The sequence below is a fragment of the Ochotona princeps genome, chromosome 1 (genome assembly GCF_030435755.1).
Source record: "Ochotona princeps isolate mOchPri1 chromosome 1, mOchPri1.hap1, whole genome shotgun sequence".
NCBI lineage: Eukaryota > Metazoa > Chordata > Mammalia > Lagomorpha > Ochotonidae > Ochotona > Ochotona princeps.
Window position 1 is genome coordinate 46391101 of NC_080832.1, and position 27415 is coordinate 46418515.

The following is a 27415-nucleotide window of genomic DNA, read 5'->3' on the forward strand; positions in this document are numbered from 1 at the left end:
GGAATTCTGCTCTCCATAAGTTTAGATTTGATTAAAAATGATTCATTCATTCAACCTAAGATATTACTATCTTTGTGGCAGCTATTCAAAGTAAGCTCATTGAGAAGCTTTGAAACAACAGAATCACAAAATTCTGGGTAAAGACTTGAAACCCTGCAAGCTCTGAATGAAATGGTAGTTATTAGCCAATCCTTTTCACCTCCTGCAGACATTTTTTCCTGAAGCATCTATGCAGAATCAAATAAATAAAAATAAATCCCTTAAACATTTTTAAAAATGCAAGTCAACTAAACAGACTGCACAAAGAAAATTTCTTCTTCTAAACTGTATATTGAAGCCTCACAAAATACCTTAAAGCTAGTATCTGAAGGCTGTTAACATTATTATAACTACTTCATCCTCATTTACATTTGAAATAGGTACAGAACAGTTTGCAGTTTCAGCTAGTAGACGCATCAGCATTTAGGCGAGTGGAGTCCAGCTGCACTCTAAACGGATGCTCAGTGATGTGCACACCCCCACTGACTTTGCTCCTCCCTCAGCTCCTCTTCACATGCTTCCTCCTGCCACAGGTCACCTGACCTTCATCCTTGCCCCATGATGCTGGCGACAAACTGCTTATTAAACGGCTTCCAAGAAGGGAATTCCAAATGGCCAAATTTCTAGCACACGTGTTCCAGTAAATTTTAAAGATGCTGATTATTATAAAAAGATTGCAGTCATAAGTCATTTTACTCTTCTACAATTCAAGGATCTTAAGCCGGGTAAAAGGAGATGCTGTTCTTGTGGCCACAGAATTAAAGGAATGAAGGAAAAAAAGAGAGCGGCAGAGAGAGTGAGGGGGAAGGGGTAAGAGAAAGGAAAAGCATGAATGGGAAATGACCAAGGGAATGGGGGCTGGGCTTTCAGAGAGCACAGCATTTGTTCCCGTGCGTCAACTTTAATGGATTCCAGGTGCATTCTGGGCACAGCCTCCCAGCTTGCACCACTGTAAGGTCGTGAGAGGAAAATCTGATCTTTCCACTGCAGAGATGTGGCTCCACATTCTGAGGCCCAGCGACATCACCCACCACTTCCCAACCCCCCACTTGGCTCTTCAGCCTTCACTTGCAATTTAGAAAAGCAAAAAGCCTGACAAACAGCTGCAGGGAACTGCATCTTGGAGCAGTCCTCCAGCCGTCAGCCAGTGGGGAAAGATTAGGCACACTACACAGCAACAGAACTGGAGGGACTCACTTCAATATGCCAGAGGTACTCCTTTTTTGCTGCTCTTATTTACTTATTGATTTTACTTGATTTTGCAAACACACCCTCAGTTGTCATCATCCACAGGCAAAGATTTCATACTAAGTCTGTTGTGAGAAAAAAAAATACGCAATTACATCTCTGTCCAAAAGTTCAACTTTTCTTTGTTTCCCTCACCAGTTCTCCTGATTTCCTGTAGCTAGCTGGCTCCCATACAACAATGAAGTAATTTCTTTCCTCTGTGATTTATTTTCTGATGATAAGTAAGCAAAAGTACTACAAAGACAGGGAGAAAAGGATGATTCCAAACAAATATTTCTTAAAAACATGACTCTGAAGGGGCAGAGCAGTAAAGTGGAGTACTCTGCATCAACAAACTTAAAAAGAATAAAGTTGCCTGTACATGCCTATTTCTGTAGAGTAGTAACAAACTTTTCAGCGAAACTGTGTGCCAGGCACCTAATACACACAGCTTTACATGCATTATCTCATTTAATCCTTGGAATAACTTGGCATGGGAAGAATCATCCACACTTTACAAATGAGGAAAAGTCATTTACAGAGGTTAAGAAGGATGCCAAAGGACACGTGGCTAATAAAATGGTAGGGTCCAGATGCCAGCAAAATGTGTCCCCAAATAACACTGTTAAACTAGCAAGGGATGGTGGCTGGGAGATGTAATTTAAGACAAAACCCTGAAAAGCATGCTGCTCAGAAACACACATCAGAGAATTCCATGCTGTCAACTAGGGCCTGAACCAAAAAAAATCCTCCTACAATGCCTTTTTAAATTTCTTTTGAATGTGTTCATCTCCCCAGTTACTAAGTGGAATATGGTGACTTTTACTGCATCTTTCTTAAGTGATTCAGGATCTGCCAAGTGTTCCAATAATTGCTATTTTTTTCTTTTGTTTGTTTTAGTTCTAGAAGATCACTATAAGAACTTAAAATAAATAATCTAATGTCAAGTTAATAACAACCTAATTACCAAGGACTTTGTTGAAATAAATGATATATAAGGGAGTTGCCTGATTGAAATACAGTCACTTCTAGACTAGGTTGGTTTGGTGGCTGGGACACAATAAAATACCCATGTCCTACATTAGGACCCTTGGTTCCATACCCAGCTCCACTCCTGACTTCAGCTTCCTGCTGATGCAGACTTTGGAAGACTGTGGTTACAATCATGTAATTGAATTTCTGATATCCACATGGGCGATCAGGTTTGATTTCCTAGCTCCTGCCCAAGAGTACCACGTCACTCACCACACAGACACTGCAAGGATCTTTATGAGAGGGTTGTGAGAGTTATTCATAAAAAATCCAGGAGAGGGGCTGGCATTATGGCAAAACGGGTTAAGCCATCACCTACAGTGCTGGCACCCAAGCGCATGACAGTTGGAATCCCAGTTGCTGTACTTCCCATCCTGATAATGTGTCTAAGAGTACATCCCTCATCTGATAATGTGTCTGAGAATGCAATGGAAGATGGATCAAGTCTCTGGGTCCCTGTAACTATATGTGAGACGTGGAAGAAGCTCCTGCTTCAACCTGGCCCAGTGCTGGCTGTGGCTGCCATATGGGAAGGGAATCAGCAGATGGATAACTCTCTTTCCCTTCTTTGTCATTCTGTTCCTCTCTCTCTTTCTCTCTCTCTCTCTTTCTCACTTTCTCTCTCCCCTCTATCATTCTCTTTGTCTGTCTGTATGTGTCTCACTCTAATTCTGCCTTTCAAATAATAAAATAAAAATATTTTTAAAGATCCAAGAAAAAACTCTTTCTGAACATTGGACAAAGAGTATCAGTTCTGGGCCCGGCAGCATGGCCTAGTGGCTGAAGTCCTTGCCTTCAACGCCCCAGGATCCCATATGGGCGCTGGTTCTAATCCCGGCAGCTTCATTTCCCATCCAGCTCCCTGCTTGTGGCCTGGGAAAGCAGTCGAGGACGGCCCAGTACCTTGGGTTCCTGCACCCGTGTGGGAGACCCGGAAGAGTTCCTGGTTCCCGGCTTCAGATCGGCGCGCACCGGCCGTTGCGGCTCACTTGGGGAGTGAATCATCGGACGGAAGATCTTCCTCTCTGTCTCTCCTCCTCTCTGTATAACTGGCTTTGTAATGAAAATAAATAAATCTTTAAAAAAAAAAAATAGCAGTTCTACAGAGTAAGTGGTCTTGTAAATTCACGAGGATAGTAAACTCCCAAACTGACTAATCCTACTTTCACTTGTGTTAAAAAAAATACTTAGGAGCCACTTGTAGCCCCTTCATGGTGTGTAAGATACATTTTAGCAAAGGTCTCATTCTTCATGCAGTAAACATCCCCAGTTATTCCCCCTTTTTTTTCTTGTTGTCAACTACTCTTGATTTCAATCTCGTATTTAATGTTTTTTTCATCTTTCTCAGATAAAGTACAGTAGAAATAGTACAAGAGGTTAAAAAAAATATGAGGATATTTCAAAAAGTTTGTGGAAAGAGAGAATAAAATATAATGTGCAGTTTCTGTAAAATTTGTGAAGGGCCCTTCATATAACATACATATAATGAAAATTTTAGGAAAAAAAAATCTATCAACTCCCCCTCCCCACCCCCTAAGCATTCTAAGAATCAGGTGTTTTTGAAAATACCCTTATTGCCTTCACATTTCTACTAAGCACTGGAGTATTCCCTACATAGAAATAAAGGTTTTGGAAGAAAAAAAATTCAATGGAGAATTGTTAGTTTTTTGGAATTCAACTGTCTCTGTTTTTAGTTTTTCAGGTGGTAAATGCAGAAAGCATTTATTTATCAATGAGGATAGTCCCATGTGCCAACTGGCATACACAGAACAACTGCAGTGACCATGTGATGTTACATAAAACAATTCTCTTTAAGCACAATAAGCTGTGTTATCAATTGTTACCAGCCCTGGATTCATGATGTCAATTCACTAATCCTTCTAAAAAGTGGCTGTATGTTAAGTTCTAATCAAGTTTCTGTATACAACAGAGCCAACTATAGCTGAATTCCTAACTCTCATGCAGACAAGATCTGTAGGGGAGCAAAGGGCTAACCTTCCAGGCAATGAAAATTATCTGCCATTATGTTAGGTTAAAATGATATGTTTCAAAGTTCGACTCTTAGAAAAAACAAAAATTTGTTACTCTGGGTACCAGTGTAGGTGCATTAGAAGAAAGAAAAAGAACAAAGGAGACAGCTTCTACAAGAGGAGGTGGGCCCCTCTGAAAGGCAGATGACAACAGCAGATCGCTGTTTCACTTTCTGTGGTGCCCGAAGACACAAACAATTGCAATGCTTCCTGTTAGGTTTTAATCACCACCATCATCAGAAACAATCTATTCAGGTTTCCTTTCTACTTTGTAGTACCCTGCATGACCTAGATGGACACAATTAAATATTCAAAGTTTCCATTTAACTATTCTTCCACAAATGCCAAAGACTCAAATGATTCAGCAAAAGTGAACTTTAAAGCTCTTTATTTACTAAACACTCAAATGAAATGACCCTCATTAATAAATCTGTATGCATGTACACTCATATGTACTTTTGTTTACCAGGCAAAAGATACTTTCCTCCAAGTCTTCCTCATTGGTGTTACCTTAAGACTCTTGTATATATAAAGAAAGGACCCAGGGGAGCCTTGCTGGAGTTTTGATGAAAACAAAGCCAAAAAGAAACTTTCACAAGTTAAACAGATGCTCTAGATTTAAGACCAGTTAAACAAAGATCAGTAAAATTCCTAAACAAATATTGTTTCCTTAGAGCCCAGCAATGTCAACTTATAAACCAGAGTCTAAGTACTGAGAAAGATAGCTGTGGCAGTCATATCATTATTGTTGCTCTCAGTATTACTGAAAGCTCACGATATAAAAGCAACTGTGCTAAGTACTTAATACTGATTAAATCAAATAATTCTCCTTATAACCCCATAATGTTGCTCCAATATTACTGGCACATAATACATCAATCCTCAGAAAAATTAAGGAAGTAAATCTGAAGTAACAGACTTTAAGGACTAAGGAGACCTGGAAATCCAACGCAGCAGCAACTCCAGAGTTGCCTTTCTACCACACTAGAGTGCAGTACAATATTACCGTTTAAGTGATGGATAAGAATTACATGTTTGCTGATTATATTTATCTTGGTTACAAAAAACAAAAAAGAACAGAATTAATGAAATCCAGGGCTGGTGCAATGGCATAGCTCTCTTATCCTATGCCTGCAGTACCAGCATCCTATATAGGTATCAGTTCATGTCTCTGGTGCTTCACTTCCAAACCAAGTCTCTGCTTACAGACTAGGAGAAAGCAGAGGACAGTCCCTGCACCCACGGGGATGACCCAGAAGAAGCCCCTGACTCTTGGCTTTCGACCAACTCAGCTCTGGCTGTTGCACTCATTTGGGTGGATGAACTAGTGGATGGAAGAACTCTCTTGTGTCTCTCCTTTTCTCTTTTAAATAAAATTAAATAAATCTTAAAAAAAATTATTGAAATATTTACTCAATGATTCTCACCTTCAATTCTGAGCAGAGGAAATAGCTCCAGTTTAGGTTTCATATAGCCAATGTCCACACCAGCTGCCCTGGACACTACAGAATTACTGGGCTATTTCTTCAGCTTTGAATCCCTAGGTTACAGGATCGTACACACAGCAAATGCCCAATAAGCATTTGCTGGCTGATTGAATGAGTAAGTGAGTAATCAAAATGCAGACACTGGTTTACAAGAACAGAAATACTCTTCAAGGCAAACGGCAGGTATATTCACTCTGATAAAAGGCCATAACGTTAATAATCAATCTCTTTTGTAAATAAAGGTCTACTTTTCTTTCTGAAATCAAACATATGCAAGCAATGTCCTAAAAGCACGACAACACTCAAGATGTACTTCTCTGTAAACAGTGAGGACATATAATTTAAACAGAGTACTAGAACTGTAAGAACATTTAATTAAGTTGTCAAAATTGATCTTGTAGAAATCTAACTTTACAAGCCTAGGAACTGAATACAGTCATATTTACAAAGTAAATTTTCATCAGAGGCCCACGTGAGTCTGTAACTCCCTCATCTTTGTAATACATATTTTAAAACACATGTAAGTAAATCTTCAATAAGCTTATTTTAATAGCATAGCCTTAAAATAAAAAAAAGTACCCACAGGATCACTTCTGGAACTAAACATCAGATGTAATAAAGTCTCAATTTCTAAGTCTCAGCTATCCAGCTCTATCACATAGAACTACTAAGTCATACACTGGTTTTTGAGTTTTTCCATGGAATAGGGTTAGACCTACTTTCACCAAAACTACCGTGATCCTAATCCTTTAGAAAATTCCTAGACAGCACCCATAATTAGTAAATCTGTACTTGTAGAAACTAGGAGAAAACAAATTTTTTGAAGTAGGATTAAAAAATAATGTAAGTATCATTGTCATTTTAACCTACTACACAAATGTCAAACTGGTTATGGTAATACTTGATCATGTAATCATGTAGTTCTGCTATCAGATGAGTTTTCACATCTCTCACTTGCTTTCTTGGTGTCAGAAATAGAGGAAGATCAGTTAATGTGAATCTAAGTCAGAAACTGCTACACACAATATATATGGATAAGCTTTGAAATAAACAAAAAAAGGGTTTTTTTAACCTAAAGTATTGCAAGTTTCAAAATTGCTTTACATTTTAAAACAAGACTATAATAAATGCTAAATTTAATGACAATACTTTCAGTCTTTCATATTAAGATATTCCACAAATTTACCAAGCTTGTAAACTACCTTCCTTACCTCTGTGATACATAAGACACAATTCATCAAAGCATTAAATGCATTCAATGACATTTCTAATCATTTAAAAATGAGCTTTCTCAAGAGCATTTCATACTACTTGTGTATTTTTCTAGTGCAGCTGAACACGAATGATTATTAATACACAGTTTACCCCCCTTTAAACATTAAGGAAACAATATGGGAATAATAGTCTTACCCACTTTCCTATAGCCCTTGAACCTTTTTATCCTAATTAACTATGTAAAGATTGTCAAAAATATAATTTAAAAAATACACAGTTTAAATAAAAATACTGGCTGAATCCTTACAGAAATGAATTCACCCCTTATCCTCTGGGAAGTAAATAAAAATGTTTATTCTACACTTGATCTTAGCCAAAAGTCCGAGAAGCGATTAAAATGTTTATTCTAAACAAAATAAAATTAAAGCTAATATAGAGTAAAAAGGCATGAAGTGTGTTCTTAAATCATGAACTTAAAGTAAATTATTACACACTTAGAATTCCTCACATTACACAGAGGTAGCTTCTGGTTATTTCATAGGATATTACTTATAAGTAAACAGTCAATTCCATCACATTGACTTTTAGCTCCTTATTGTCATAAAATCAATCTTAATTGACTGAAAATTCTTGCTGACAAAAAGTTTTCAATCTAACAGGTGATAACAATGTTCAACAAGAGAATATTCAACAATTAGGATAATGATTGAAGCTGTTTACCCAATTCAGCAAATTATCTTCCCCCCACCACCTTGGTTAGACTTCATTTAAATATTTTCTTTCTAACTAAACAGGGAAAGTACTAGGTATTTTCAAACCGAGAGCTATTCCTCAGGGGTTGGCTACACACATAATGCGTAACATCTCCATCATACGAAATAGTATGCAGAAATCTAGCCTCAGGAATTCATCTGCACATGGATTCATTTCTTGAAATCGCACAGTAAATGCACACTTAACACAGTAAGAAGAAAAAGACAAAAATCTACCAACTAGGCTGCGCTGCCATTCTCTCCATGTAGTCCTTGGCCATGTCTCGGGCTTCGACGTTCTCAGGATACAGCACACAGTACATCGCCAAAGCACCCAAGTTGTTTCCATAAATTTCATTCCAGCGAGCACTGTATTCCTTGGGATCCCAGGGAGGCAGGTACTCCAGTGGGCTGGACAGCATAGTGTGCACAGCCTCCGTGATTCGGGCTGCAATGTGCTCATGCGTGCTGGCTGCCTTCAGCTGCAGCTGCACCACCTCTGACCTGGAGAAGTACAACATGGGGTGACTGTCGTAGTTGGCATTGGTGAAGGGAATCATGACTTCTGGGTTCTCGTCAGGAATGAAGGCTGACACAAAGCCAAGCAAATATATGAAAAACACACTGGGAGCCCCCCGTGTGTGAGTCCTCATCGTGGCACCAGATGTCCAAATCTCCAAGGCAGCCAAACCATCTTCGAAAGATCCTACACAAGATGAGGGAAGAAAAACACACGTCAGCCAAGGGTCCATGATGTCAGTGGAAATAAATGATAGATAGGACCTCACTCTCCAGGGAAAGCACTAGCATTGAGAAAGAAAGTCTACACACGTCGATTTTGAAAACACACAAAAGGATTTAAGCTAGGAAGAAACTTATTTAAAGTTTGTAAGATCTGATTCTGTAGAATGAAATATAATGTATTAGAATTGTATTGGTTAAGGAAAATAGAACTCAGGACACAGGAAAACAAAATTTGTTCAACCAGGGAAGAAAAAAATTCCTTGGAATTTTTCTCACATAATATGCAAAAAGTTCAGGTTATATATATATAACTTGAAAATATATATATATATATATTTAGACATTAACACACACACACACACACATATATATATATATATATATATATATTTAGACATTAACAAATAAACCACAATAACCAAAGGCTTGTGGTGAACTGCCGTCTGGAAATCTTGGTAGACATTAAGAAAAAAATCAGAAATCCTGTATTTCTTAATTCAGCTTCCTGCACTGTAATTTCTCTTTTCTTCCTACATTTTCCATTCTGAACCAAGGGTTCAAGACATCTGTGAGAATGTAAACAAAGTATTATGAATAAGGCTAACTCTCCTCCTTCTGGGGGAAGATAGTGGAGACAGAGCAGACAAACGCAGGGTAAACATCTGCCAAGTGTGTCCATTCACGAGGCTGACGTCAGCAAGCATGCAGAGCAGACCCGACACAGGGCTTCTGGTTCTAGAAACTGACATGCCCTCCATCAGAAAGTAAAATCCCAGAAATCGAAGGCTCAACTTACAGCTGTGCGTTTTCCCCTTACTATTTGAAACTACTGTCTACGTTTTCATTTTGCATGTGGGATTTCAGTGTCATTCAGTAAGTCGGAAATTTAAAACTCAGCTCACATATTTTCTTAACTACTTGACTTTCTTAAAAGCCCTTTCTTCAGTGGCAGATTTGTGCACCAGTTAAAAGAACATTGTTCAAACGTAAACACACACACACACACACATGAAAAAGAGAGAGAACAGGGGGGAAAAAAAACAAAAAAACCTCTCAGCCTGGTCCATGTCCCACATCTGGGATAAAGCAGGCACAAAATCCCCCAGAGGAAAGTCAGGGAATTCTTAAAATTCTTAAGAGGGGAAAGGTTATAGAAAGCAGACCAGAAAAAGACAGTTTTATGTAAATAATGAACAGTGGTTTTCAATTATTAAAGGGAGAAACCGATGGTGAAAAAATCAACCTCCCAAGCTGAACACAAACTATTTTTCCAAGGAAAAAAATGCCTCATAACTTTCAATAGAGAGAAAGACTAAGAACTTTACACGGACTGAATATCAATCCACATCTCCAGGAGAGAAGAAAAGATGGCATTTCTTGTAGATAATACCTTCTTTTGCAAATGAGATTGAGATCATAGAGTGTATACATGAAGTTCAAAGGTAGTGGTTTTATAAAACCTTTCAGATTTATTCCAGAAACAGAATTTCTTATGAATAAAAAGTCAATACAGCCATGCTAATTAAAACACATAAAATAGAAATAACTCTTGGACTCAGCCTGTATTATGTCTAGCACCCAAAGCTTCAAGACGGCTGGTTGGATCCGTCAAGGTCAAAGACCCAGCCAAAAGAAACAGTCTTCTGAGGCTATGCCTGAGTAGGCGTATGGTCTCTGGTAATACAGAGACATGGCCGAGTCTGAAGTAATGCTCAGACCCCTTAGAGGATTATTCCCCTTTCCTTTCAGAGAACAATATGGCTAACAATTAAATAGCAATCAAAAGCCTCAGATTGGATGCTGTTATTGATGCAATCAATGCGCCACGGGTGTTAGGCACACAGGGTAAATAGAGGCTTCCCCTTTAGTTGACCCCCAATGAATGTAACTGAAAATCTTCCCTCAACCATTGGGCCTTGAATGTGTGAGAGTTTAAGTTATAGATGCATCAGGGGAGTGACCTGGACTTGGACTATGAGACCAAAAAAAAACCCAAAATGTTTCCATCTCAACTTCTATGCAAACAATGCCTAAATGTAAAAGCTTAAGGTTGACATTATTTTAGTTTTCCTCTTTTATGCACACCACCCCCTTTTCCAGGCATGGAGCCACTGAAATAGCCACCAAGACAGGCTGCTGCTCCAGGGCCCTTCATGTTGCAGGCCTACCCAGCCACTTCTTCCACCTTGCTTCCAGTTACACAGAGCTGCCTAGGCACATTTAAACAGAAAGAGCTGATCTTGAAGCACAGAGCCTCATTAAGGTATTGTTTTGGGAATGATGCCATCTCAATGTGCCAGCTGTTACAGGTTCCCCAGTTATTAGTTCAAACTCATGCGAGAGCATCAAAGCAGCAAGGGTGTGAGTTTCAACACTTTGATTCCTATGAGAACACCAAATGGGCCAACACAGAACCCACATAAATTCTGCAAAATGATCATTTCAAAGCTGGCATAAAAAGACAGAACCTTGACATTTGCCTCAGCACCCACTCAGTGTCTTCAGCCCCTTATCTTTCTGACTTTGAAGTCCTTTGTTAACTTTCCAGGGTTCATTTCTCCAGTCTGGTACTGCTGTGCCACACAGAAGGTGGGAACCATGGCTTCCTACGTACATCACGGAACTTACGTACTAAATCTGGCACACAAAAGGCAGCTCAGAGGCACGGGCTGCACTGAAATGAACCCTGCAGCTTAGGAGCTGTTTACATAAATCTCATCACCAAAATAAACAAGGGGAAACTTGCTTTCCCTTATCTGGAGCCAAGGTGATTTTCAAATCATCTAGAAATTTTTTTTTAAATTTTTTTGCTGGAACATATATTGAAGAAAACATTCATTCTGTACTTAGAAAAGGAAGGAAGGAGATAAATTAAATTTAATTAACACTGAACATAAAGTTGCTTTAGGTTCATTACCTAAGAGGAGATATAATACCTATCCATCATTTTGAATGCCTAGAAAATTCAACACACACACACACACACACAAAATTCAAGTTCTTAAATTTCTCCTTTGACCCTCTGCCCAAGGCACTCTACTCTGCTCATTCTAGAAAGAGAAGAGCTAAACTAAATGAAAGAAGTATTACTCATGATTACTGTAAAGGGACCACAAATACACTAGTTTCCTGCCAATGCTATATTCGCATTTCAATGTGCATTAGGAAAACTATTACCTCAAACCTGGGACTTCATCAGATATACCAATCTGGTTTAAAATATATTCAAATTTAAAAGTAACAAAAGGCGCTGGTGTTATGGCATAGCACATTAAGCTACCTCCAGCAGCGTGAGTATCCCAAATGGGCAGTGTTTTGTGTCCCAGCTGTTCCACTTCCAGCCCAGCTCCCCGCTCATATGCCAGGAAAGCAGTAGAAGATGGTCTAAATGCTTGTGCCCCTGCACCCAAGCAGGAGACCTGAAAGAAACTTCTGGGCTCTTAGCTCTGGCTTGTCCCTAACTCCAGTCTTTGCAATCATTTAGGGAGCCAATCACAAACCTCTCTCTTTCCATGTGCACTATATCTCTCCCTTCCTCTCTGTAACTCTAACTCTTAAATAAATTTTAAAAATTTAAATCAATGATAAAAAGTAGATGAATACAGCAAAAATACGGCTGAAGGTAGCAGCTAAGTAACTACGATTTGCGAGATGTTAACAATGATTAATGGAACAATGGGTGCTAAAAGCTAACGAATTTACCAGACAGATCAAATTCAATCTTTTTACAATGGAACAAATGTGCATGCACATCTGTGAACACACACACACACACACACACACACACACTTTCTTGCTTCTTTGTAGCTTAAGAAATAAATCTGAGCTTTAGATGTGTGTAAATGATCTTTCAAGCTACTTACTCCAAGTTCATTGAGTACGACTTGGCCAGCTCAAGAATACAGCATTTTTCAATATGGCAAAATCATCAGCTACACCAAACAGCCCATTAGATGCACAGTTTATCCTTAATTCATTTGTCAGGATGTTTTTGAACGACAATTGATCCTCTCTCTCCTGAAATTCTCCCTCCACTCTGTCTCACCCTACACAAATTAGATAGTAATATATTCCTAAATGTCTTACTTAACCAACTGATACAGCACAGTCATAGAGTAATGACTTATGACTACAAGGAAACTCAGGTGGTAATTTGATGAGGTTTCTGTCTCTATGGCCATCATATATCTATAGCAGCTAAGTCTAGCTTTACACTTAGGACTAGTCAACTGAATTATAATTACCTTAAGTAGATATTCAAAAACCAACATTAAGACTCAGTCACTTTTATTTAATCCTGATCGTAATAATGCACTGTAGGTGTTATGATTGCTGACAGAGAGAAACTCTGTTATGGCACTAAACTTTATTTATGTTTGATCATTTACTTTCATGAGCTTAACATGGCAAAATAGTATTGCTTTTCACAACAGCTAATGAATTTCAGAGGCAGAACAAGAACCCTAATCTCCTACATTCAAAGACAAGGTTCTTTCCTGTAACTATACCAATTGTTCAAAGCATGCAACAACAGAGTAGGTTCCATTTTTGTCACTTTACACAAAGAAAACACAGAAGGAACTGAACACTAAGCTAGTACATCAAGTTTCAAAAAAGATGTGGGTTTTCAAATGATCCGGGACTGTTTATAGAATGAGACACATGGCAGTACAAAAATTCTTTCAATTCCCCAGCCTTTCAAAAATATAGAGCAGAGAAATCACCCTGTTAAAGTAAAGCATGTCCCAAATGAAGATGGATTAAAAACTCTCTTACAATATGAGCCAAATCTTGGGAGCACAACATAATGATTAACAGTACGGCATGTGGAGGTGGGTGATCACAAGCCTCAATCCCAGCTCTGTCACTGCTAGTTTGATTAACTGGCCTCCACTCTCAAAGCCTCTATTCTCTCATAAAATGTTGCCCACCTCATAGGGTGGCTAAACATACATGATGCACTTAGCATAGAATCTGTCATGATTTAAGAGCTCAATGACTATTTGTTTTTAGTAAAAGGAAAGTAGTTTCATACATGTAAGATTATATTAACAATTCATAAATTATTTTATGTGCAAGTAATGAAATATTTATGCTTTATAGGTGAGAGAGAGAAAGAGTGAGAGAGAGAGAAGAAAAACCATGAGAATCAGAGATTCTGCCTAAGGCAAGGCCAGCTGCTTGTTGGAGATCTGGCTGAAATGAGAATGCAATTCTCGTGACATTTCCGTCCATCATTCACGGGAAACCCATCATTCACTGGAGAAGACAACAAGTTACCCCTGACATTGCTGAAGAATTTTGTGGGGTTTTGCTCCAAACCAAAGGATAACAGATTAAGTTATTTTATATGAGCTTAATTACTTCCCCAGCCAGTAATTTCTGATCTACCAAAGGTGACTATTTCTTACTGTATTGTCTTTAAAAAGTCACAAGGACAACAAGGCTGGGAACCACAATCACATGCTAGGAACCTGTTTCTTAGCAATGTGTCTGTATTATAGAAGGGGGTCCATGAACCCACCACTGCCAGAGATGATGAGTTAACCTCAGTTCAGGATCTGGTCTTGGCTGCATCACTGTCATCAGTGTATCAGCTGATCACTCCAGAAGAGGAGATTCCAGCTATTACTGACCAAATCCTCTGCACCTCCCTTAGGCATAAACCCTAAGTCAGCATCTCCATTTGTGTATATGCAACTAACAAGCAGACTGGAAATAGTTTCTGGAAATTGACACAGAAAGTGGAATCACTAGATAACTGTGTGGTGAACAAGAAATGAATCAGCAAAGAGATCAGTAAGGGACTAGACTCAACCAGTCAGGACGGCTGCCGTCACGGCAGCTGAAAGGAAGCTGTGTTGCTAGCATTTGTTGTAGATATCCTCAGGGTATCATGAAAGACTCATTTTTTTACATTGTCATCATATCAAGAAAAGAAGAATAAAATGTAAATCCCCTGTATCTCTTTGCCATCATTCCCATCAAACTCAGCCCAACAGCAACAGCTCCAGTTTACCCAACCAACATAATGACCAAGTAGTGAGTTACATGATCAGGATAGTTAAACACCTCCCTGACTAGGATGATACGCTCCAATGCTTGACAAACTATCACGTCAGACAACTGGATGTCTGGACACTGCACTCTCTTCCCTGGAAAAGTGCAGACACTGCAGAAGTCAGGCCTTGCCACTATTCCTTGTTCACGCTTCCAATGAAATCCAAGTTCCCTTCCTCTGCAGGTCATTGGTAAAGCTTTTAGTAAACCCTATGGAATGACAGCATTAACAGATCCTACATGGGGCTGCAAGTTTCCTGCTCTGACTTAATTTCCAAAGTGTTTGCAGACCATCTTGTTGTGGTAGATGTACCACTCTATCAAATAGCTTAAAACTCATAAATTGTGGGCCCAGCGGCATAGCCTAGCGGCTAAAGTCCTTGCCTTGAACGCCCCGGCATCCCATATGGGCACCAGTTCTAATCCCAGCAGCTCCACTTCCCATCCAGCTCCCTGCTTGTGGCCTGGGAAAGCAGTCGAGGACGGCCTAATGCATTGGGACCCTGCACCCGCGTGGGAGACCCAGCAGAGGTTCCTGGTTCCTGGCGCGCACTGGCCGTTGCGGCTCACTTGGGGAGTGAAACATCAGATGGAAGATCTTCCTCTCTGTCTCTCCTCCTCTCTGTATGTCTGACTTTGTAATAAAATAAATAAATCTTAAAAAAACCTCATAAACTATATGTATTCTAAAAATTATTACTTTTCTATCTGAATTCTACTGAATGCATAGTTATAAAGAAATTTTCTTCAGTAGAAAAACATTCTTATATGACATTGATAATTTTTTGTAGTCAATTAGATCTAACCTTATTCTTAAATATGTGAAATCACAACACATATGGCCTTCGTACTATACAATCATTCTCTATAATTATACTCCCTGATGTGTATAGCCTTCAGACCTAGGCAAAACAAAAACAAAAAAAAAGGGGGGAGGAATCTTGTAAGCCAAGAGTGAGTTCTTAATCAAAGTTCCAACTACTGAGCCCTTATTATTTCCTTGTTTAAGGGTAAAATGGAAAATAGCTCTTTAAAAAGTCATTTCCAAAATCCACAACATGAAATGATATCATAGAGAGTCCTCAAGAATTTACACACCACTGGGGAGTAATTACAACCCTGATCCACACAGAAAAACCACTTTGTGGATAATAATTATGTTCACTACCTTCAGACACAACATTAGAGAAACTTCAGCTTCGGTTTTTATGTTCCGCTCTGTTTCTTCAAAGAAGCTCCAACCATTGTCCCTGGGAGGTTTTTATGAAAATCCCACATCGTTTCAGGATATAATCTGAAGCTTATGTTCCTTCTACACCAGCAGTGACAACTCTTCATAGGAGAATCATTCATGTAGGGTATGTTTTAAGCAGCCACAAATAGCTTCTGATACCAAGTAGGCACACTCCATCCCTCATTCACCAGAGACCGCCTGAATGAATCATTTAGTGGCAATTAAAATGAATGGATAACTTAGGGACCGAAGTTTGCCTTCACCGTCACTGCACACAGAAAGCAAGGCAGCGGTGAAGGCGTACAAAACCACCAACGAGACCACTGAGAATCCTCTTTCGCCTACAAAAAGGCAAAAGAGAAAGTGAAATGGTCATCCCAACAAATTGCCAAATTTTTATTCTAAAATTTATGTAAATAAATAATGTAAATTATTTTTACATTAACAATGATGAGTATAACTCAAGTACGTATTTTAAAATACAGGAAATTAGTATGTCGTGTTTTCTCATGCATTGTTATTCAGAATTAAAGCATTAAATCTGTATTTATGTGTGATATAAGAATTTCTGGTAAAAAATTAATTATTCTATGTACTTAGTAGCTATTAAACTCACGAATTACGCTAGGCTTGAGGACCCAATGTAAACAAGAAAAATTATCCCCTGCCCTAAATCAGTATTTAAGAAATTGGTATTTCTGAGGTTTTTCGAAACTGCAGTAGTTTCATGGCTGTGCCTGACAATAAGACACGGCATTCCTCCTTCATCCAAAGCAATTTGTTTATTCTACCAAACCCCCAACCCAACACAACTGCAGTCTCTTTTTTTTCCCCCCAAATTACATGAAATCGTAAATAATCAAAGACTTTCCAGAAGGGTCTGAAGGATCAGCTATCCCTTTCTCAGCAACAGCTTTAACCAGAAAACACAATTCTGTGGCATTGCTGGCTTTAAAAAATAAATAAGGCATGGTGGTAGGAGGGAAATGAATAAAAATGATGAATTCAACAGCAAAATTGCAACTTTATACTGTTTCACACAGCACTGAAACTGAACCATGAAATTCTCATGAAAACCAAAGTAAAAATGTTTCTTCCTGACTGTAGATTCATGAATAGGACACCAATGAAATGGCTTAGATGCCAGTGTGGGGAATCCCAACAGCTTGATTCACCACTGTACGACTTAGGACAAGCTAACTACATAAATCTATTTCTCCAAAACACTGGTTGGAGAGTAAACAAAATTAAATCTTTAAAGCACTTAGCACCTTAGGGTAAGTGTTCCCTTAAAATGTTAGTTATTATTCTCCTCCAAACATGATTAGTGGTTGTGGGCAGCTGCTAAAAACAGACCTCTGGGTTTGAACTTGTTGCCACTACATCCTGAACCACATTCCTGTCTCACACTAAAAGTGGACAATAAATAGTACCTTTCTCAGAGAGTTTCTGTGACAATGACATTAGCTGAAACCCCCAAAGATTAAAACAGTAATCTAGAGGAAAAAAATGTTCGGTAAATTCCTGCAGCTATCCTCTTCTCAATAAGAATGCCAAGTCAGTTCAACAGAGAGGAAATGTCACATGATCCCAGGAGGAAGCATTTACAAAACTATCTATAAGAGGATGTTATTTATAAAACAGGCATGTTTATTTACAACTTTGCAGTCTCTTCAACAGCCCCTAAATATCACACATCTTGAAGAAGATAAAATACTCAATTTTAAGACATCGCTCCAACTATAATTTATAACTTCAAGGCTACATAGTCCAAGTAACTGAACACTTCTAAGCAAAAAGTCTTCAAATACAATTCTTTCATCAACCAAGTTTATATACATAGATAAAGCTTACCAATATGCCATACAAGAAGGCCTCAAACACTCATGGAATTCAGAGAAAAGTCTACTTTGGTACCCCCAAAAAGTTGAAAACCATATACTCATATATATGCTTACACAGTCCCAAATGTAAAGACTTCAGTCCTTTCAACATAATCTAAAAAGTTACTTCTGCACTTAAATACAGTGTTTAAAAATCTGATATTTAAAAGTTCTGCATTTTAACAAACGACAATGCACAATAATTTTCACTTGGCTGCATATCTCTAACTTGTCAATGACATCACAACATTTAATTCAATATCAACAACTTTCCCTCCCTTGGATTCTGGAAAAATGTCTTTTCTTAACATTCTATTGTAAAGTTTGCATGTCAACTTAATTGGGTCTCTGAGTGCGCAGGTATTTATACACACATTATATCTGACTGTATCTGCAGTGTTCACCCACTCTGTGAGAAACTTTCATCCCGTTCACCGAGAACCAGAATAGGAAAAAAAAAAAGCAGAAGGGAGAATTTCTCTTTGTTTGACTGGTTGAGCTGGGACACGGGTCTTCTGTCCTCTTCTTGAAACATACGCCACCAGCATCTGGTTCTCAGGCCTTCAGATTCAGGCTGGAATCACATCTACAAACGGCAGGTGATGGAATTTCTTTTCCTTCATACTTGCATGAACCAACTCCCATTAAAGAGCTTTTTCTAGACAGACACAGATAACAATGGTTGCTTCTCTGGAGAATCTTGGTTACTATACTAATAGAAGCCCTCAGGCCAAGGCCTTTTTCGAAGTCCTTGGAGAAACCTCTCCTCGTGCTCATTTTCCACAATCAAGGAACTCTCTTCCCCGACACTTTGAGGACGTAATTTTAGGGAAATCATATACTCTTGCATCTTCTAATACATCTCTGGCAAACTCTTGTTAGGCTTCTTTGCTAAATAGTTCTTTCTACTGTTATTAATAGCTATTGTACACAGCATTATCCTATTTAACCTCCAAAACTATCTTGTAGAGTAGTTTGGTTAAATAGATGAGGCAAGTGAGAGTTAGAATTTTTTTCAACCTCCATTCAAAATACAAGATCAATAGTCCTTCCAGTACTGTTTCCCTGCATCTCAGGGGTTTGTTATTACTGTTTTTATTCTCATTCACTCAAAAAGTTTGTTTCCCTTATTAATTTTCTCACTGACTCATAGGTCACACAATAGCATCATTTACTTCAGGAAGGTATTTGATTTTCTTTTTCATTTCTTCAGCAGCACATTAATCATTCAGTAGCATGACATTTAACTTCACGGCATTGCAAATTTTCTATTTTTCTCTCTGTTGTTGATTTTGTTTCATGGCTTTTAAATTAAGGGGATATATAGTAACTGTGTAATGGAGACTATCACATACAGATGTGAAGATACAATGCAGTGTGCATCTCTACTTCCAATTCAGAGATGGACTCCCAATGAAACTACTGAATATATCCTGACAACAGGATGCTGGATTCTCTACCCTTGTCCATGCCTACAATGTCAGGATACACTTCAATAGCACAATGATAGCTTGTGATTGATTGTGAAGGACATTGTAAGGACATGGGAGAAATCAATGGACAGCAGTGCGTATTTGGAGAGAGGGAAAGGAAATCCTGAAGCCTGTGGAACTGTATCATTGAATAATAAAATAAATTTTAAAAAAAGTACCCAGCACACTTAATAACTGGTTCAGTTTGTCTTAACGTCAGGTCTGTATGATGTAGCCAAGAGTCTACTCACTGTGCTCCACTCCCTCTCTTGCCTGAGGCTTTGCACAAGTGCATGGCTCCACAGCCATCTGACCATGCATCTACTATACTTGCTCTCCTCCTTCTTTATAGCTTACTGCCAAGGTATTCATCTTACATCTAAAACTAAGTTCATCTTCCAACTTCTTCCCTAGATGTTCCCTTCAGCCCTAGATGTTCTCATACTGATTATTTGAAAATTATTTCCAGTTCCTATTTTTTTACATATTCAATTTCCTCACCAGAAGACATGCTTTTTCCCTTCCCTAAGTAGTTAATTTTTTTTGCAGTTTTTTAAACTGACATCTGAGATTTTATCTCAGGAGTCAACATGTGTTTCCAGACCAACTTTTCCCTTTGTGATCTCTTTACTGAATCCAATCAATATCACATACACTTGTAGGCCGGTTCCTGTCCCTCTGACTCCATATTTGCAAACTTCAAATGAGGAATCATGACATCATGCAAGGATGTTCAAGGAAAGCACCATAAAGTATGTGTAACATCTCTTATGTAATCTACATGGACTCATCCATTTGTGAATTTGCTAAACTGTTCTTGAAACTATGTATGCTTGGGGTGAACCCTTTTATTATCTCTTGTAGGATCAGGTCCTAAAAACTCACTCTTTAATAATAGCTCAAAGAAGCATTAGCTACATAGGTCAAAACCTATCATGGTTGATGTGAAAGGATGAGCTCAGCAAGCCCAAGTTGCTCCAAACCCTAGACATTCCCAAGACAGGGTGATCTTCAGCACTGCCCTTTGAACAGCAATCTCGGAGTCTTGGAGTATTCTTCTTGATAGCTATTTTTTATGCCTGGAGACCTGGTTCTAGTGGTACCTATCTGATCAGCTAATAATGGAACTTACAATGAACACTTATCCTGGCTCTGGGGAGATAAACGTTTAAGTAAAGGCAGTCAGACAGATGTTGTGGGCCTTCACGACTGAATTCCAACAGAAGCTGGCCACTCTCAGGAGTGACACTCCACATGGAGAGGACAGCTAGAAACTCAAGCTGGCTTATCCCACAATTCACCCCCAGGAGCTTTTGTCTGGCTAATTCCAAACTTAATCTCTTAAACTATATGCATGCTTGGGCCACCCTATGGCATAACAGGTTAAACCTCTGCTTGTGACGCTGGCACCCATTCCATGTTCCACTTCTGTCGCAGCTCTCTGCTGATGTGCCTAGGAAAGCAGTGGACCCAAGTACTCTTGGCTTCTGTCTTTTGGCTTGACCAAACCCTGGCTATTGTAGTTATTTGTGGAGTGAACCAGTGGATGGAAGACCTCTCTGTCTCTCTCTTCTTCTCTGTCTGAAACTTTGCCTCTCAAATAAATGAATAAATAAATCTTTTTTTTAAAGGATCCTGAGGGTCTTGTGACAACACCAACCCAATAGAATTAAAATGTACGCTACTCTCCATCAAAATATTCTCTTTATTAAACCTCGGTGTGTTTTTTAAAAAGTTTATCAATTTATGTGACAGTAAGACAGTGTTATACTCACTAGTTCACTTCCCTAAGCCTACAACAACCAAGGCTAGGTCAGGAAAAAGTCAGGAGCAGGAAATTCAGTCTGTATCTCCCATGCGAGAAGCAGGGATGCAGCGACATAGCTCATCATCTGCTGCCTGCCGGGGTAAGCATCAGCAGAAAGCTGTCATCAGGAGCACAGCTGGGACTCGAACCAGGCACACTATGATAAGACAGAGGCACTAAAGCATGCAGTTTAATCCGAGGCTAAGCACTTGTTGCAGCACTTGCTATTTTCCTCTGATTTATACACAGGAAAAAGATTCTGCTAAAAAATAAAACATTCCTATGAAGCAAAGGAAAGAATAGAAAATACTAGATGCCCCCATTATTTAAAACCTCAGAAATTGTTCAAAAAGAAAATATAGAAATGGTCAGCAAAACTTAAAGGAAGCTCATGGGAAAGTAATTTACTGGCGTTAAATCTATAATTGCAGTTATCTGACTAAAATGTAAGTTGTACACATTGGGTGACTATAACAAAGTTATTTTATCATTACACATTAAGCTCTTTTTCATTTCTTATATTCAAGCATTCCTGCAAAGTTTTTCAGTATTCAGGTACTCATTGGTGACAGAACTTACTTTCTTTTACTACCCTTCAAATGCTTAAATACTCTTAAATATACTTTTGATTTTCATTTCTGCCTTATAGATCACCATTCTTCAGCATCAGAATTCCTAGGTACTTTCCACACCTGATCTTAGCCAAAAGGCCGAGAAGCGATCCAAACTTTCCAAACTTTTTCCTATGAATCATAATCAAACTTAGAATGCCACAAGTTGGTTTGTAAAAGTAATACTACACAGATATAATTATTCCAAAAATTCAAGAATTGCCTTTTCAGACCTCCCATCTCAGTTACTGGCAACCAATCCCTCCAGTAATTTGGGTACAAATTCCTCTTCTTTCCCCACTTTCCATTTTTCTCCCTTTGCAAACCATAAGCAAATTCTATTGTTTCTACCCCCAGATAGACCCAGAATCAGGCGGTTTCACCACCAAAATTATACCGTAAGCCATGCTATGTCTACCCTCTACTAGCCTTCAGCCTAGTTCATCCACATTCACTCTTACTCCCAATGGTCAATCCCAACATAAAAGCCAAAGGAACCTTGTGCAATCATAGATAAGATAATTTCACTGCTCTGTTTTAAACTCTCCAACAGCTTCCCATCTCAATCAGAATGAACATCAAAGCACTAAAAATAGCTCTCCAGGCACTACCAGCTCCAGATCAGCCCAGCTCCTGCTACTGTAGCCATTTGGGGATTGGATGGAAGACCTCTTTGTCTCTTCTCTCTCTGTGTGACAATCTATCTTTCAAATAAAAATAAGTAAATCTTTCAAAAAATAAAGTCACTTTCTCATTGACAGGTGGTCAGCAGCAGCCATTTGATTTAAATTAGATCCTTACATAGCCCATTCACCCCATCCCCCAACTCCCTTTCAGGTGGGTTTTTTTTTTTGCTTCATGGCACTTAGGACCTTCCAACATATTACACAACTTACTTGGTTGTTCTGTGTTTCTGGGTTCTCCAAACACAAAGTCAGTTTCAGGAGAGTCTTTGCTACCTGTTGGTTCCTCATTTCCAAGAACTGCTTAACATTTAATAAAAAACCAAAAAGTATTTAATTATACTTGAAGATGTAAGCCTATAAGTAATCAAAGATAAATATATATATGACTATACAGCTACATAACTACATCAGCAGCAGCAATACAAATTCTGTATACCAAGACAAGCTATTTGGAAATAAAAACATACTACAATGCTTGAATCTTCAGGATTACTCAGGGATATGATCAGCTTATTGAGACTTCTAGTTATAGTGCCTTCCCAAGCTTCCCTAAGGTACAAGACTCCCCACAGTCCATTCTGGGCTGCCAGGTGGCTTGCTTTACACCCAAGGCTTACACATTGTTACTAACAGGCCAAGGACACCTCTATCTGCAGTAAATAGATGGTTTTCTCAAGTCTTCTCAGCGTCCTTTTCTAAATTCCACCTCCAAATGTTCAGACCTTCTATATGTAATTAGATATCTCACCATTCTTCCTTGAAACCACACAGGACTCCCTTTCCACTGGATGATGGTTTGGTGCCAAGGCTTTTATTAATCTTGTTCTAATGTAAAATTTAATGTGATTTCCTTTATGTTTCCACTTCTAACCATATTTCCAAGGATTATTATTATTTAGTGATTCAAATATAATGGATTTATTGATGTTAGTATTTGCAAATTTAGATTTATAAAAACATACTGCTAACTTTCCTCTCATTTAGAAATTTTATTTTTAATATTGCTTACATACTTGTACACCTATGTAGGTTTCTGGTTAGGGTGGGGAGGGTTGAGGTATGGAGGACGGTGTGTGGGTCAAATGTTTCATTTTTTTTCTCCTGTGTCTGCAGGAGAGGAAAGGGAGGGGCATTCCGTGCTGTTAACTACCTCGGGACCCAAAGATGGAAGACAGTCATTTGATGATGACTTAGAAACCCTGGTATGGAAAAGAGCGTTCTGAGGGTGCTCTGAGTGGTTTGGATAGTTCTGAGAAGTCATCAGCTTCATTGCTCCAGGGTTGAGAAAATCTTTCCAAGGTCTGCTGGCTGACAAAGTCCATATCAGTTCATCCCCAGACCCAGGAACACGTTGCATTACTTGGCCAGGAAAATTGGCCAATCTAGTCCACTTTTTATCTTCCGATGAGGCCACTGGCATTCCCTGCTGGCCTAGCTGATTTGGCTGTCATGTCCCCCTTGTGCATCTGGACGTGCTGTCCAATGCACAGGCATCCGCAACTGAAGAGGCCCAGTCCCGATACTGTACTCCAAGGTCAGACTACATACACATCCTGTGATTTTCCTTGTGCCTGGGGTCTGTGTCCAGCAGTCCAATCAGGGAGTCCCCCGATTAAGCTTACTTGGTGAAGGGTTAGGTTCGGTCCATCACATGCACCAGCCAACACATATACTGGGGGATGTAGCTGCCTGGTCAGTTCTGCCCCCAACCTCATCTCTCACAAATTGATTGGCCCTGCAGCCTCGCCCATCCCTGCCCACCACAGGCCTGGTTTTATGCACAAGTGGGGGCTGTGTTCTAGTCAGAGTGACCCTCAATAGCCCCACCAGGCCTTTCCCTAGCTATGGTTTTTGCATTTGCCAGTATGTGCTGAAGTCCAGCCCAATCCATTCCATACTCTTTCTGGCTCTCATGTACATCCATGGGTGCTGCCACTCAGCCCCACTCAGCCTGCCCCACCCCAAACCAAAGCCACACATATGCCACAGATGTATCTATAAAGTGTTATTTTATGTGCTTGATAAAAACGTACTAGGCTTCTGCAAGCCACATGCACTAAGCAGAAAAAAGAGTAATATCTGCGTTTATGATGACACACAAGTCACACTCCTGTGAAAAAATCCAAATCAATGTCATATTTGCAAAATGAGGATAGAAATGGCTAAGTCACAGGAATACAGGAATGATTAATAACAATAGTAACAACATGTCCACAGTCTCACCTGCCATAAAAAAGATATTTAACAAAGAGTTATGAATGGGCCCACTGCGGTAGCATATCAGCTAAAGTCCTCGCCTTGCACGCATCAGGATCCCATAACGGTGCGGGTTCGTGTTCTGGCAGCCCCGCTTCCCTTCTAGATCCCTGTTTGTGGCCTGGGAAAGCAGTAGAGAATGGCTCAAAGCCTCAGGACCCTGCACCCGTATGGGAGACCCCGAAAAGACTCCTGGCTTCTGGCTCCCAGCTCCTGGCTTCGGATCAGCTGAACTCTGATCGTTGCAGCTACTTGGGGAGTGAAGAACCAGCAGATGAAAGATCCTCTCTCTCCTCCTCTCTGACTTTCCAATCAATCAATACATCTTTTTTAAAAAAAAGTTATGATCACATTTTTTTAAAGAAAAGGAATACTCCCAGAGCCTGAAACATAATCAGTTATTTAATGTTTGTGTCTGTATGCGTGCGTGCACCCACACCCACACCCACACACACACACATGACTTGATGTCTGTATCCTTACCTTTGTGAACCAAGTGTCCATGTCACATCCTACTCTCACAGTTTTAGCCCCATTTTCTGCACCTGGACATACAGTTTTTACCTATATATTTCTCTGCCTGAACATCTACAGCCACTCTGCCTGTTCCACCTCTACTCAGCCACATTCTGCCTAGCTACTTCTTTTGTTCAAACCTGATGGAATTCCCCTTTGTCCATGCTGCAGAAAACTCCCTTTTGCATCAATTTTGCTTTTCAGATTTTCTTCTTATGTCATGTCTTAAATGGATATGAAGACTAAACCACCACCTTCCAAGTGATTCCTGAGTTACCCAGGGCAGTCTGGGGCAGGGAGGTATCAGGCTACCTCAAAATTAAGGAAATTACAAAACAACCAACTCTTAGTGGCAGCTTAGCCATTCTTGTATTTTTCCATGGGATCCAAATCTTACATTATCCCAACTAACAAACTTCAATTCCTGGAGACACTTTGGCTCTCACAGCGCCTTTCCAGCAGTGATGCTCTTGACACTTTCATCATTTGAAATCGCCGTTTTTCTATATACTCTTTTCAGTTCTCATGGGCAATTACTGTCATTCCAGGGCTGGTTTCTGCTTCCATAGTGACTTAGGATATCTCAATCACATTTTTCACTTAGCAAATCCTATCTCTAAGCCCAAAGGCATCAATTATATCTAACTGCATAGCTTCACTCCCACCAACTGAATCTCTAATTGACACTGCAGACTTACCATGGATACTCTAAGTTTTCCTCGTTTTTTTCCAAAAGCATTCAGTCCTTCCTTTATTACTAATATACTGGCATAGCTACATAGCATCCAGATCTACAGAAAAGACTGAATGTCCATGCCGCTATACTGCTTCCAAATTCATCTCAACATCCTATCTCAACCAAAAATGGAAGAAACAGAAGTCAACGCTGGAAAGAAGGAAGCGAGACACAAGGTCTTCCCAGGCGAGGGGGATCGTGCCAACAGAACAGGGCTCTCTGTGCCATGTCCATTTCTATAGCTATCCAAGGAATTGTGCAGGTCCAGAAACACAGGAAGCAGAAGCATCAGAGACAGCTCACCACCAATTATATTAACCCAGACTCATTGCTTCTACAAAACTTTTGGCACACTGTGGCCACAGTGTGATAGACCCAGAAGTTCCTGATTTGAAATGCATTATGGTTTCAATTCTGTCTTAACCTCTAATACCTTTTAACATTACTGTAACTGCATATGGCACCAGGAAATTAAAAAATAGATAAACAGAGAATGCTATATGAAAATAAACATAGAGATAGGAGGGGATTTGAAGCCAAAAATGCAAAACAAAAATGGACAGCAACTCTCAGAGGCACAGGATAATGTACAGGTCCCCTCATAGCCTCATGGCGGAGCTAACTTGCTGGCACGGACTTTGCTTGTAGCCTCTAGAGTGTAAGTCAATAAATTCCTTTACCTAACTAGCCCAATTTATAGTAATTTGCTCTCACAGTTCTAGCACACGAATGGAGCCCTGGCTCTACAGTTTTCTCAATTTTAAAGTAGACATTATAATTCTTAACATATATTTATCAATAAATAGTGAGTAAGCGCTTTGAAAGATAAAAAAGTAAGCTAAGTACTTCTCACACAAGAATGCACTATCATCATATCACTTCCTGACTTCAGAGTTCACTCACCTCGGGAACGTGAACAACCCGTCACCCAAGAGCGTCACAGCGCATCTCCACCCCGCCCTCCTTCTGTCAGACTTAGCAACACCCCCTTGTTTAAGTGTTAACTCCAACTTTTGCTCTTTCTTCACAATGCGCTCTTTTTCATGGAATTTGCTCCATAGACAACATAACACTTTTCCCATTTAAAAACCACAATGTCTTTTAACAAAGCCTTCCCTGGCAATTCATTCACAGGTGGGTTTCCACATAAACCCGCCTATGCACTGCTCAATATGTGAGAACTCACCGGGAGACGGGGGAGTTGTCAGCCTTGAAGGTGCTTGTATCACCTTACAAAGATGATAAAAGAAATAAAATACTTACACAAATCACTAAAACAAAATGAAGTAAATTTGCATTTGACAAAGTATTGGTGAAACATGCAAAAGAGAATTCCCATTTTTTTTAAGATTTATTTTTTATTTTTATTGGAATGGCAAATACACAGAGAAGAGTAGAAACAGAGATCTTCCATCTGCTGATTCACTCCCCAAGTGGCCGCAATGGCTGGAGCTGAGCTGATCCAAAGCCAGGAGCTTCTTCTGGGTCTCTCACAAGGGTGAGGGGTCCCAAAGCTTTGGGCCATCCTCTGCTTTCCCAGGCCACAAGCAACAAACAGGTAGAGCAGCAGGGCTCCCAGGCCATGAACCAACGCCCTTACGGGATTCTGGTGTGTGCAGGGCAAGGAC

At 39.5% G+C, this 27415-nt stretch overlaps 1 protein-coding gene across 6 annotated transcripts in view; it reads right to left on the minus strand.

Moving 5' to 3' along the window:
* DSE (dermatan sulfate epimerase) overlaps positions 1-27415 on the minus strand; it is a 74963-nt gene that overhangs the window by 37257 nt on the left and 10291 nt on the right. For 2 of the 6 annotated variants that reach the window (XM_058656303.1, XM_004580305.4), the window contains exon 1: positions 8020-8744. In XM_058656303.1, the coding sequence (XP_058512286.1) occupies positions 8020-8534 (515 nt within the window). In that variant the 5' untranslated portion in view covers positions 8535-8744. Of the gene's footprint in view, positions 1-8019; positions 8745-15754; positions 16044-27415 lie in introns of those variants that run through there. The other 4 variants (XM_058656154.1, XM_058656092.1, XM_058656199.1 and 1 more) reach the window with 3 other exon arrangements.